General features: G+C 37.3%; 1 protein-coding gene across 4 annotated transcripts in view; it reads left to right on the top strand.

The window, feature by feature from the left end:
• Positions 1–14,579, top strand: part of PARD3B (par-3 family cell polarity regulator beta) — a 1,061,783-nt gene that overhangs the window by 669,742 nt on the left and 377,462 nt on the right. For all 4 annotated transcript variants that reach the window (XM_059054028.2, XM_067026649.1, XM_067026650.1 and 1 more), the window contains one exon: positions 3,866–3,910. In XM_059054028.2, coding sequence (XP_058910011.1) covers positions 3,866–3,910 — 45 coding nt within the window. The remainder of the gene's footprint in view (positions 1–3,865; positions 3,911–14,579) is intronic.

Below are 14,579 nucleotides of genomic sequence, written 5' to 3' on the forward strand. Positions count from 1 at the left end.
ACAAGAAATTTTGGCTCCTGCTCCATCAACACTCTCTTACTTGACACTTTTGGTACCTTACTTACCATTTTGGAATGGTAGACCTTTCCCACACCAGGCTCACTCATTTTCAACCTCTTGTAAATAAGCTCTTTGTTTCAAATGACATAGCTATCATATTAATATTGCTTCTGTTCCAACTGCTGTGCTATCTAAATAATATGCAGGAAATGACTAGACTTAAGCTCCAGCCCTGAGAGGAAACTTTATAGTAGCTTTAAGGTAATGTGAGTTATAAAAGAAGTTGAGTATTAATTATAACACTTGTCATTTTTTTAAAAAGCTTGGTGGTGTGTATAATTTTACCTCATTTTCTCATTTGCTACTGTTATTTAAATCACTTCCCAGCACTAAGTATGTGCATAAAAGATGATTGTTCCCAATTTAACCTTTTAAGTAAAATGTATTCTATTAATTAAGTCATTACAGTTCCCTCTATTTTCTATGATGTTTATTCATTTATCTTCTGTCCTCAAGATAGACATCTGTGTCAGTGAATATTTTGGAGAAAGACCCCTAATTTTTATGCCCATCACCCATTTGGATGTTCTACACTGTTTATTGAAATAGTTTGGTAGTGTTCTAAAGAATTTCAAATTGTGAGTTAAAATAATTAGTATTCCTACTAAGAATAGTAGATAGTATTCAGCCAAAAAGTTAAGTTACCATGTTCAACCTAACATGGCAAGGGAGTTTGCAGTACTTAAATTGCCTTAGATTTAATGGGATAACTTATGTCTGTTAAAAAAAAAAAAAAAAGACAAAAACAAAAAATAAGATCCTACCCTTGTGTGAATTCCTTTTTCAGAATAACTGCACAAAATAAAATCATGTATGTAGTCTGAATACCATATTTCCTTTGCCTTTCTTCACTACAAGATGAACTGGGAGCCATGTAAACCGAGAGCTAAAACCTGCTGTGGGTATTGGATTATCCATGAGATAGCAATTGAAAGTACCTTGTGCCCTGCCTATTCCTTTATAATCCTAGGCAAGTTAAATCATAAGCACCACCGCCATCATTAAATTCACCACCTTTACCACTCTCAGTTTCCATTTATCAAAAGTTTTCATTTATTGAGAAACATGTACCTGGAACTGTGCTAAGTGCTTTTTTACATTTATTTCATTCAGTTCTCACAACTCCTTGTACAGTGTTTTTATCTCATTTTTCACATGGGGAAACTAAGGTTTAAAGGAGCTTAGTAACTTGCCTGATAAATCTTGAATTCAATCCACATCTGTCCCATTATTAGTTATCAAGTTATTCTGTAACATCTAATGTAAATTAACTATTTAGTTTATCATTGATGATCTAATAACTAATATTTATTAAGCATTTACTATGTGATCTTCTAAGTATTTTGCATAAACTTACACAAATAATCTTCACTCTAAACCTACGGGGAAAGCAATATCAACCTCATTTTATATATGATGAGATTGAGGCACAAAAAGTTAAAGTAAATTGCAGGTAACCAGTAAGTATCTAAGGCAAGACTTTAACTCAGACAGATGATTTTTTATCTGTGTAATGGAGATGAATTATTTTAGCTTGAACCTATTAGAACTGTAGATTTCTGAACATGTTAAACAAATTTATAGCTAACACTTGTTAATATTGGTCAACATAGAAAGATTTCTATTAATAGCATATTCAAATTTAAAGGGTAATAGTGTTCTAATATACGGGTGTTTGTCAAGTGTTTTCTTACATTTAATTCATGTTATCAATAATCTGAAAAATATAACAACTCTTCTACGATTCATCACAAGTATAGTAGAATGATTAAAAGTGCCATGTTTAAGCTCTGGCTCCTCCGCTTACAAGATGTGCCGCAGTTTCTTTATCTGTATAGGTAATAATAGCTATCTTTACAGGTTACTGTGAGCATTAAATGAATTAATAGCTATAAAGAGTATAGGGTAGAACTTGTATATTACAAGTGCTCAGTATTAGCTTCTAGTATTATTTTTTTAGTCACCATCATTGTTTTCCAATATTTTTTCATTTGTACTATAGATTCCACTGTATATTTTTTCAGACTTTGGAAAGACAGAATTTGGCCCACAGTTGGAGCCTGATACTTATGGATTGACATCTCCAACTGGAAACACGAAGAAAAGTCCAACACGATTTTTCAGCAGTTAATACCAGGAAAATCACAAACATGTAGTGTTTTTGTCTAGAAAATAAAGAAATAGCTTAGGAAAGGAGTGCTAGGTGGGTGTGGGAAGATTTAGGAAGATTTTTGTATAATAACTGGGTCAATGAAATATGACTGAATGTTGTAGGTAAAGGAAGGAGGAGCTTATTACTCTGAGACCAATCTCGTATTTGGGAAAATGGAAGAGGTCCTCCTTGTTGGCAGAGTTCCCCTCACCTTGCTTCCACCCTTGAGCCACCAGAGTCTTATAGACTAATGTAGACAATGATATATGGTGAATATTGAACAGCTGTTGTTGAATATTGAAGTGATAATCCATGCAGAGTTGCTTGAGGATCTAGAATTTGGCCTCTTTGTTCACGAGAGACATTGGTTAGTAGCTTTAACATAACGTCTTTGCTTGATATTAACATCAAGGTAATGGTAGCCTCATAGAATGAGTTGAGAAATATTCCCTCCTCTAAATTTCCTGAAAGAATTTCTGTAGAACTGGTACTATTTCTTCCTTAAATGTTTGGTAGAATTCATCAGGAAATCAGCTGGGTCTAGAGTTTTCTTTCTGGGAAAGTTTTTAACTTTCAGTACAAATCGATTAAAAAACAAACTATAGGGCTGTTAGATTATCTCTTTCTTCCTATATAAGCTTTGGTAATTTGTAGCTTTCAAAATCATATCCATTTCATCAGAGCTGTGTTCATCTAAAATTTTATCCACCGCTGAAGCGAGATTCTTCTTCCTATTCTAATGGATGCCGCTGAATTTTGAAGTTTTTCACTCTGGGTATTGGGAATAGGAACTTTATTCCCAACCTTGTGTAAACTTTGGACACTGTGCTCTTTCCCCTTTGGGGCGCTTCTGTCCCAGGTCTTGGGTAGTTTCCTCACATGCATGTGATCACCAGCAATTAATTAAATACCTGAGGGGATCCTTTGCAGATCTCAGAAAGATTTCTGTATACCTCTCTTCTCTCCAATTCTCTGACCTAAACTCTGTCTGCCTTGGTTTCCCTGGGCCTCCAGTTTCATGTCCTCAGGCTGGGATATCCCTGGGCTCTGCCTGTGTTCCCCTTCCTGCACCACAACCTGGAAGCTTTCTCCAGACAGTAAGCTGGAGCAATGGCAGGAGTCACCCCACCTGTTTTCCACCTCTCAAGAGTCACTGTCCTCTGTTGCCTGATGTCTAATCTCTTAATGCCATTGTTTCATGTTTTGTCTATTTTAGAAATTTTTTTTCAGGAGGAATTGTAAGTTTGTTCCCTTTTGCTCCATTTTGTCCAGATATAGAAGTCTGATCCTTGGGGATTAGATATATTGCTGTCACGCTCAAAGAGTTTTATTATATATTATACAGCTCTAGATTCTTGAGTTTTTCTGTTTTTGTGGATACAAAAACAACAGCCCAGTTAAAAGAACTGAAAGTATTAGAAATTTTTAAAAGAATGAAATTCCATTCACAGAAGGTTTAATGTACATATATTTCTTCATAACTGTCTTTATGTACCAGTAGAATTGAGGTGCCCCAGACAGGCTGGGGAAAATGTTTTCTCAAATCTTTGCCAGTAAAAGATTTCACTTATTACAAATCTATATTAATTTATTGTTCAAAAGATGGCTGATTTACAAGCAGGTCTGATCCTTGTCTCTTTAATTTCTTTGCAGTGCCAGATGAAAGCAAAGTCCATTCGTTGGCTGGACACAAATCGGGTAAGAAATTCCTTGTAACTGACTGTATATTCTCCTTCCTGGAAATCTCTGGCTGTGTTTGAGTAGCAGATGGAACCTGTTTCCATCCACTCATCCCTGAAAAACTTGCTAATTAACACATGAGATGTCTCTGACTTCCACAAAAGTGAATTATTGCTTGGCCGTGTGTATAGTGGCATAATGTATGCTGACTCAAATGTTTGAGAAGGAAGAAGAAAGGTTTCCAAAAAAATAATTATAAAACCCCCAATCTTTAACCTGTATGCCAGCTGAACACTTAGAATAATAAAAAATTACAAAGAAAACCCAAGAAAGTTTGAAATTATTTTCCATGATGACTCTCACATTAAAGTGGCAGGACAAAGAATTCCAATAAGAAAAACGTGGCCATTTCTTCCTTCTCAAAAAAGAGTCATTTCTTTGCCTGTCATCAAAGGGGATTGGGCCTGAGATGACTGTATTCTCTTTCTTTAGACTCATGAATGAGCTCCCTGGAGGTGCCCTAGGAAGTCCACAAGGACTCTGAGGTTCTCCAGGCTCTTTCTCTGTTTTGTGTGAGATACCTTCAGGTCTAAAATCCAAGCTTTTCCTTCATTGCCAAATGACCTACCTTCTATTCCTTTGCCCTTTCTTCAGCATCATTTATTCACATTAGTTGAAAACACTTAAAGCTATTAAGCCAGTAAATACAGCAGTAATCCTTTTCTTGTAAGGGTGCATTATTTAGGGGGGAAACTATCCATTTTACTCTTAGAAATGCCACTCCAAACAACAGGAGGGTTATGATTTGTTGGCATCCCTTGGTTTCTGAAACAAAGAAGTCGTTCCCATCACCAAGCATCTCCTGTGTTTATGGGCCAATTATGTTCTCAGCAGTAAGTGGCCTTGATGCCTCATTACTTCCATCATGTTCCAGGGCAAGATTATGATTTTTTTTCCTTTTCTTCTTTCTCCAGATTCACTAGTGATAACAGCAGGGAAGGTCTGGTTCACAACTCTTAGATGTTTTCTTTTCTGCCCCTCCTAATAAAGAGCCTAAGAGGTTAGATCACTGTGAAAGAAAAGATTTCTGAGGGAGTGATAAATTGCTACATGCTGCTTGTTCCCATCATCCTCGTCCATTAAATTCTCTACTACTGGAAATATTTTTCGGAGTCTGAGAAGGAAGTTCTCATGACCAAGGTACTCCAAGGATAACCTACATTATGTTCCTCTTAAATGCCTGGTACTTCTTGTCCTTAACTCTCTTACACGTATTAATACTTGAAGATAAAAACCTATTTACATACTGGAATGGGCTTCAAGGTAAGAAGTAGAAGCATTTTTTGAAGAATATGTATCAATTTGGTTTTTGAAAACAAATAATAAACTTTCTGGCTTTTTCCAGGAAATCAAATCTTACTCTAATCTTACTTCATTTCCAAACAAACTACTGTTAGCCAGTAACTAAAAATTATTGTCACTCTTTTTTTTTTTTTTTTTTTTTTTTGCGGTATGCGAGCCTCTCACTGTTGTGGCCTCTCCTGTTGCGGAGTACAGGCTCCGGACGCGCAGGCTCAGCGGCCATGGCTCACGAGCCCGGCCACTCCAGGCATGTGGGATCTACCCGTTCTGGGGCACGAACCCGTGTCCCCTGCATCAGCAGGCGGATTCTCAACCACTGCACCACCAGGGAAGCCCAACTGTCACTCTTTTTAAAGGCAAACATTATCTTGATATATTGCTATAGTATTTTAGGTAAATTTTAATGATATATTTTTATGTAGTGTGAAATAAAGATATTAGTAAAGAAGTACTCTAAACATAAAAATTGAAATAATCTTCCAAATTAAAAGAAAAACGTTAAAAATGGCATAATTTTAAAGCTGTCAGTCGGGTTAACTGTAAGGTTCACATGGCAGAGTTATTTTAGCTGGTAATAGAAATAATACTAATGGTCTTCATATCCCATGAATCAAACTGTTGAAATACATCAGATGTTTTAAATAAGATTTTTGTTACTAATAAACTATTATTACAATATTCATCATTCTTATATTTCAAGTACTTTTATATCCTATCACAACATCATCAAATTTTTCATTGGCTCTCTGTGGAACCAGCACAAACACTGAAAACAACCAGAAAGTTGATAACTTTGGAGCCAAAGTGGCATACGATAAAACACAGTGAAGAGGGCTAACCAGTCACCTCAAATTGTGAGCTCTAGACTTAAATTAAATGAGAGCACTCTATAAAACGTTAGAGACAGTACTGAGAAAATAAAAAGCAGCATGAAAGAAAAAGATGCTATTAAGGTCTTGAATTATAATGCTCCTCAAGAACCCATCCCTCCCATGAAGTGCAACTCCCTGTGTGGGCTACACTTGGGTAGAGCATTTTCCCATTAGGCTTTGGTGGTGATGACAGTGAAACAGAATTAAGGGTCCTTTTGATTCTGGCAACCTGTTTCAGTCATTTTTAACATTCACCTAATATACAATTATAGTCTCCATCTGCTACAGTCTAGACCACTAAACAAGTGCCAGTTTGGATTGTAATGTGCAACATGCCCTGATCATTCATACTTATCTCACCAATGTCAGCTTCTTTTTGTTTCACCTTTCTCTTCCCCAAATCCTTTCTTCAGAATTTTCAGGTGAAAAAGTGATATCTCTTTTGCTAAGAAGAAAGAATATCTCCCTCTGTCTCTTTTTAATTATAGAAATGTGGGCCTCTTTCCCACTATCCAAGACCATCAGGAAGTTAAATTAAATTTTATGTGCTGACCTAAATCTATCATCCATCCTCTTATTTAGGATGATATTCAACATTTTAATAAATTCATCTGAGTTAAAATTTCTTCTGAGTCAGCTACTTAGTGTTTGGAGAGCCATTTCATGCCAAGTTCCATCTGTTGGTCTGGCTTGGGTACTTCCCAAATTTGTGACAATATTTTGGCACCGTTTCCTTGGCTTATTCTTTAAATGGTTGATTCCTCAGAGCTCAGATCAAATCAAAGTCTTAGGTAAGATAAATCTTTCTAACATTTTTGGCCCAAAATGTAGTATTCCCTCACCTCTTCTGGAATCAATCCAGTATTCTTGAGATTTCTCTAATAATCTACCTCAGGGGCTATGCCTGGCAGTGCATTGCATCTCATACCTTGGCAAGGAAAATGGCAGGCTGGTACTCCTGTTTATAATCTTATGAGGTCCTCTTCCACATATAAGAGGTATTAATGTTTATGGGATGGTGAGACCTACCATAGAGAAGTTAGGAGCAAAATGCTTTTTGTTTGATTCCTTTAAAAAAAAAATCATGAGTTTCAGAGAGCCTTGAAAAACCAAAAAGCTGTCTTTCACCTTTTTCCCTATCTCACTAATTGAATTCTGACAAAACTCAAATCCTAGCAATGCACAGGGGAAATAACTTCAGCAAAATGTATATTTTAAACAATAAAACCATTTTTTAAATGACAAATATTCTGAAGAAACATTAGAATCCAGAGAAAAATGACATCAGATTTGTCATAGCCTTTTTTTTTTTTACATTATGCTTTAATTTTGGCTATACACAGACTCATAAAGTATGTCCAAGAAGGAGTCCTTTTTTTCCCCTAGGTACTGAACTGCCACCTAACCAACAGTTTAATGCTCCTCAGCATTCAGATAGAAAGGACTTATAAATTTTACTTTTTTAAAATGTGCCTTCATATTTGTTTTAATTTACTGCTTAGAATGGTTTTAATATGTATTGACTGTCTACAGAGATCTTTGCTGACCCAGCTCTTTAAGATGATGCAGTACTGGAGAAAGCCAATGAGTCCTTCTTTATGAGCTCTGACATATTAATTAGCAAAATGGACTAAAAAGCTTTCCTATTTCTATTTAAATTTCTTATAGTCTCAAACACCTGTCCATGTAACTGTAAAACAGGCAAGTCTGTAAAAGTAATGGTTGGCAGTAAGTCTAGACCTTTTCTGAGGTGAGTTTATCAATTAATGAGCAAGTATTCATTAACAATCTAGGGGGACATCTCTCCAGCTGAGGTGCCTTGCAGCCACTAAATACGGTTGGTATCTCAACACATTTTGCTAATGAAGAAGCTGAAGCTCAAGGCATAAGTCCTTGTTCTCCCAGTTGGTAACTCTTAGGGTTAGGATAGAAACCCAGGTGCCGTGTGGCACAGCCCATTAATTTGGACACTTTATATTCCACCAGCATGTGCGTAACACCTCACAATCTCAGGAACTGAGAAGAACATAGGAGTAAGACACAGTCTAGTTGGAAGGCATGACACACATATCAAGATATTCTATAAATCATTACTTACCTTTTATAACCTCAGCTAGCTAAACCAGGAACACAGTAGGTATAATTTCTCTATGGTAATTCAGTGAGCAGGAGAAGAATATCAAATCTGATCATTTGTGCCTTTGTTCCTCTGCATGCATGTGCACGTGAATGTGTGGGCCAAGAGATGTATGAGAAAAAATATGCATGTGATGTACACATATTATGCATAAGTTATAGGAAATGTGCGTGTGATACATGTCTTACAGCAAAGGCTGAGAGCTTAATATGCAAGTTGCTAACTTGACAGAACATACATTCTGCTTTAAATGCATTGTGTGTAGGGACTTCCCTGGCAGTCCAGTGGTTAAGACTCTGCACTCCTAATGCCGGGGGCACAGGTTCGATCCCTGGTCGGGGAACCAGATCCTGCATGCTATACGGTGCAGCCAAATAAATAAATAAATAGATGCATTGTGTGTAAACTTCAGATCTAGAATGTTTGAATGTAGCTAAAGAAATTGCTGAATCTTTGCAAAGAAAAAAAGATAAAACATAAGGTGATTGGATAGTCACTTTAAGAGTAATGGGTTATTAAATGACATTTTATAAATTTTGTTGAGTCCTCGTGTTACATACTTTTATAGAATATCTAAGTTAAAATATGCATTTAAATTTTGGAGCACCAACCATGATCCCTTTTCATATCTGAGTCTTCTAATTGAATTACTGTATTTTATGACTTTTCATTGTTATTTTTGATGAGGAGCTAAAATCATAGAGTAAGTGGTTAGTGGATTTGAACTCTGTTTCTTTCCTCATCAGTTGGTTAAGGTAATACTGCACAGTTATCTATTCGGACAAACATTTTTATTGGGTATTTTCTAAGCTTCTGTCATGTGTTATGTTGAATAACTATAGCTTTAGACACACAAAAAGTATACATTTCCCACATGCTTCAGCCTTGGTTTACATTTCCATGGGATTCAGGATGTTTTCATTAGAAAAAAATTAACGGTACATCTAGGATTCTGTCTATAGAAACTTGATTATGAAGCAACCTTAGTGTCTCCTATATTATAAAATGTTAGTGATTACTCTATCCTCTAAATTTTAAAGAATCAAATCAAATTAGAAAGAAATATATTGTGAGATAAGGTTATTTACTATTCAAATATGGTGTAGGTGTGTGGATTTCTAAATTTCATGAGTAAATAGATACATTTTTTTATAAATCAACTTTCACAATTATTTCTGTTCCACTCATGTTTATTAAATACCCACTCTGTAACAGGTATTAAGTTTTAAGTGCTGGAGATACAAAGTGACATGTGTCAGAAAGGAAGTGCTTCCATAGCAGCATCTGAAAGATAAATAGAAGTTTGAGGAATAGAAAAGGTTACTGAGCTAACACTTTCCAGGCACATGGAGAGTTGTGAAAACATGAAACTTCATGGTGTGTTCCAGAAACTGTAAGCAATTCGACATGGCAGGAGTGCAAAGGGGAGAGTGACATGCTAGGAGGTTGAACAAGAAGGCAGAGATTAGATCATGGGGAACGCCTACCAAATGAAAGAATGTGAATTTTATCCTACAGGCTCAGAGAATCTAAACAGATTAAAGGAGGGGAGTGGTCAGTTTTATAGTCTAGTGATATCACTCTGGTTGTTGTGGGGACTTGAAAGGATTTTTTTTTTTTTAAGGCAAGAATAGTTAAAAGACCACTGCAATAGTCCAGATAAGAGATGATGTGGGCATAAATGTAAGTGATTAAATTAAGGAAAGAAAAGTAAGAAATATTTAGAGAATAAAGCCTTGAACTTTGTTGCTTGTTTTTAAATCAAACTTAGTGGGTAAGTGAGAAGGAAGATCCAATTTGATTATCAGTGTATCAGTCAACTCTTGCTATAACCATGCTACGTAATAAAACCAACAGTTAACATTTATTTCTTGATCACGTATCTTCAGGTGGGCTGGGACTTGCTGATCTCAGAAGTGTTTGGCCAGGCTTGGCTCTAACCTGTAGTTCAGGTCCCGGTTTTCTGCCTGTGTCTCTTATTCTCCTTGGGCCAATGGTTTCCTGAGGCAAGTGCCTTTGATAACAACAGTGATAAGATGAAAATAGAGTAGACAGGGAACCCATAAGCTATGTGGCAGTGTTCATGTATTAATGATGTGAGAGTGAAGGTGATAGAAGGAATGATAAGAGGAGTAGAAGGAAGTGTGGCAGGATAGCGTGAGCTCTGAAAGAGTCAGGATTTTTATATAAGGGTAGAGAAACAATGTACCTGAACATGGAAATGGGAAATAAGGAGATAGCTGAGCCCCCTGCCAACCTTGACTTGCATGATATGGGTGAGAAAGAACAGCTTCAAATGAGAGGGCTGCAGGAGAAGCAGAATTCTTGGTGGAGAGCTAGATTTCAATGAAGGCTAAAAGGAAGGGGAGTTTTCAGAGAAGGGGTTGGAAGTGAACAGCATTTTGTCAACCATGGGAGGATAGTGGAGATTTGAGAGGAGGAGTCTGGGCTGGAGGGCAGAGTGGGATGGTGAGTCAGAGGGAGATGGACAGAGTGGTGTAAGGCTACAGCACAGGAAGGAGTAGATGACCAAAGGGCTCACATCTTGGGAAATGACTAAGGGTGTAAGGAGCGATGCACCTAGTTTGTTTAGATGGCTTTGCAGTTGCCAGGAGAATCAATTCTCACTCTTTGGTAGATAGAAAAAAGGCTTGGGCCAGTTATGACTCAGTGGTGGCCTGGATGAATTAGTTTTTGTAAAGAGATCCTATCTCTGAAGGATGAGGAGATGAAGATTTTCCAGGAGGAAACGGTCCCAAGGTTACAAGTTTTGAGAAGATGCTTCAATTTTACTGGGTTTGGAAACCGAGAAATGGCCATGGGTAATTATTTCTGCTGGACAGGAAACAGGAGAGCAGAATCAAAATGAAGTGGCTTGAGGAGGAATGGGAGGTGGAAACAAGGATAGATGATCTTTCCAGAAGCTTGATATTAAGAGAAAAAAAGAGAGCTGTATCTAGAGAAGAGAAGTTGTCTTTTGTTGGTGGTGGTGTTCTATTTCATGTTAATGAGAAACACTGGACCAAGTTTGTTGACTGAGAAGAAAGAGACATTTGTAAGAGAATGAAGAACGAGGGAAGAGGAAATTTTTACAGGGATAGGATTAAGAGTATAGTTTTATAGCAGTTGGCTTTGAAGAGGATGAGCCAAGATTGAAGGGAAAGTGGCAGGGCTGCATGTAGTACAGATAAGTTTGTATGTAGAGGGGGTAAGAAACGAAGTATGTTAATGGTCTCAATTTTTTTGATGAATGTCAAAGTCTGTACATCATGGCATTGTAGGGTTGGTCAATAGGCTGGTCAAGAAAATAAGAAACACTATAGATAATAGGTAGCCCATGTTGGGATGTGTTTAAGTCATTGAAGCAAAATTCGATGGGAAACTACGAAACAATATATTTACACCTGCACATGCACATATTCACTGCATTCAAGGGTTGAGTTGCAAATGAGCTACAATTTTCCCCTGAACTAAAATGTTCTTATCTTTTGTGGTTATATTTTCAATTCTCTATTTATGGTGAAATTATAGAAAGTTAGGACTAAGTGGATAGTTATATATGTCTAATACAACCAACTTATTTTAAAGAGTAGATTGATACCTAGACAGGGAAAATCACCCCCCACCAAAGGCCCAGCGGGTCAGACCTGTTGACTTCTGCTTCAGCAACCTCTTGCTTTGTGAATTCAAACATCATTGCTACCAGTTTTGCCTGATTTAATAACCTAAACTGTCATTAAAATGCTCAAAATTTCCCCAAACCCAGCATGGATAACAGAAAGAATAATTTAGCACAGCTCTGGTCTTTTGCCTTTTCAGTTTCTCTCACTGAAACCCACCAGAATTGAATAAGCTTCTATATACAAAAAGTATGTACTTTGTTCGGAGTTTATTACAGACTTTCTCACAAAGTCTATATCTGTTTATGGTTGCTATTCATTATAGTTTATATTTTTATTATGGTGTTCTATCTATTTTTCCCCAAAATATAAATGTACAGGACAAATTATTCTATTCTGAGCTCCAGGAGACATTTGTTGATATGGTGTATTCGGTACATACTTTTCCCCTATGCCCGTATATATCGATATTGATATTACAAATTCCTCAGCAATGAAAATTTTTATTATTCTGTCTCATAATTCAAAACTCAACAGCTTATCTTTGGAGATAAAATTTACTGTGCTTAAGTGTGCACTGATTTAGAGAACGTATAGTTTCTAAAGGTTTAACTGGTTGAACAAATTAAAAATAATTTTATAAAGAGACGAGCCTATTTCTATATATGTCAAATTCTTCAAATGTGGCTGAACTCTCTCAAACTTCACCATCCATGGGGAATATGTGTCTTGTACATTTGGAAAACAGTGGTTTGGAACTGACAATTCTAATAGCGTTTCTAAATGCCAGAGTGAACATCTGCAGTGAAAAATATTATTAAATGACTACATGATGGTTGATAAATACAAAGTGAATGTTTGACATTTAAACTTTACGGTAGGCTGAGCTATCTGTACTTCGCTTTGGACTAGCTGTGCAACTGGAGAGGGACAACAGTAGGAGCCACAAAAAACAGCGAGTGACTTAAAAATTACACAGAAACACCATCATCAGTCAGAATATGGACTTGAATGTATCATGGGTAAAAACAAATCACATTCTCAAAAACATAATAACCATAAATGTTAAGCTGTGAGCACCATTTCTGTCCTCTTTCCTTTATATTTAGCTTTAGGATCTCCTAGGTAAACTTCTTTCAATGAAACTATTTCAGTAAAATTGTTGGACTCTGTACCTACTAGCTTTTTTAAAAAATTTTATTTATTTTATTTATTTATTTTTGGCTGCGTTGGGTCTTTGTTGCTGCGCGCGGGCTTTCTCTAGTTGCGGCGAGCGGCGGCTACTCTTCGTTGCGGTGCGTTGCCTTCTCATTGCGGTGGCTTCTCTTTTTGCGGAGCACGGTCTCTAGATGCACAGGCTCAGTAGTTGTGGCTCATAGGCTTAGTTGCTCTGCAGCACGTGGGATCTTCCTGGACTAGGGCTCAAACCCGTGTCCCCTGCATTGGCAGGCGGATTCTTAACCACTGTACCACCAGGGAAGCCCCCTCCTAGCTTTAAATGATGGCAGCCCTTTATCAAGAGTAGATTTGGCAGGGGCTACAAAGCTTTTCAGTTCCTATGTAATTATTTTAGAAAGGTTTACATTGACACCTGGAATTTTAAATCACTCTTCTAAGGAAAGTATTTTATGTGTAAATGTGTTGTGGAGAGAAAAAACGGAGACACTCTGATTCCAATGACCCAGAGAGGTTATAGCTCCCTGCTTGTAGGACCTTTTATTTTAAACTTCTACGGATAATCTAGTTGCCGGTGTTAAGTGATTGGCTGTTTAGACATTCCAGCAGTGTTTTACTTCTGAACTATTCTCACCAAAATATTAGCCGACATATGATGTTGGAAGGACAAGTTTAAAACCCAGCCTGAGACCCCTGAAGATCAGCTTTTACATAATAGATGCCCAATCTGTGTTGAATAAAGTAAAATATGTCAAAGCCTAAATTTAGTTTGTTTAATATCTGATAAAGGTATAACAATGCCAACTAATGGTGAGAAATATTTTAGAATATATTGGCTTTGATAATGTCGGTGTGACTTTACACAAGTTGTGTGTGTGTACACACATATGAGTTTCATAAATGAATACTGGGTTGAGGGGGAGGGAAGCATTAAAAGACTAGTATATTTCAAGAAGGGTTTTGCCTACTTAAAAAAATGCTCATTTGTTCCTGTATTCAGGCTCTATCGACAGGGATAAACTTCAGTACCTTTAACAAATCATCCCATGCCCTCTATCACCTTGTCTTGACCTGCCCTTGCAGCCTGTCTCATGCAACTGTCACCCTCCACCCCACCCCACCCCCGCCTCATCACACTTGTTCCCAATTCACAGAGCTACTCACCACTGCTGTCTGACCATGTCTTATCCTTTCATGCCTCAGAGCCCTAGCGGAACTCTTTGAAGGCCCACCTCCCTGAGAAACCCTCCCCAGCTTCCTCAGATCAAGGTCTCCTCTGGTATCTAGGCTTGTTTAACTTCAGGTGTCTCCAGGCTCTGGTTTTATACTTTCTTAACTTCTCTCACCCTTTCCTGCCCTAGCGCACACTTCTGCTGTAGAGCCAGTTAGCCCCCAAGGACCCGCACAGACTGCTTCTCAAATCTCCTTTGATCAATAGTCATGACTCCCTTAGACCATTAATAATCCCAAGGCCTACCTTTTCCTCATATAGGCAGGAGAACTCTGTTATCTACTGAATG

Source organism: Kogia breviceps, chromosome 2 (genome assembly GCF_026419965.1).
Source record: "Kogia breviceps isolate mKogBre1 chromosome 2, mKogBre1 haplotype 1, whole genome shotgun sequence".
NCBI lineage: Eukaryota > Metazoa > Chordata > Mammalia > Artiodactyla > Physeteridae > Kogia > Kogia breviceps.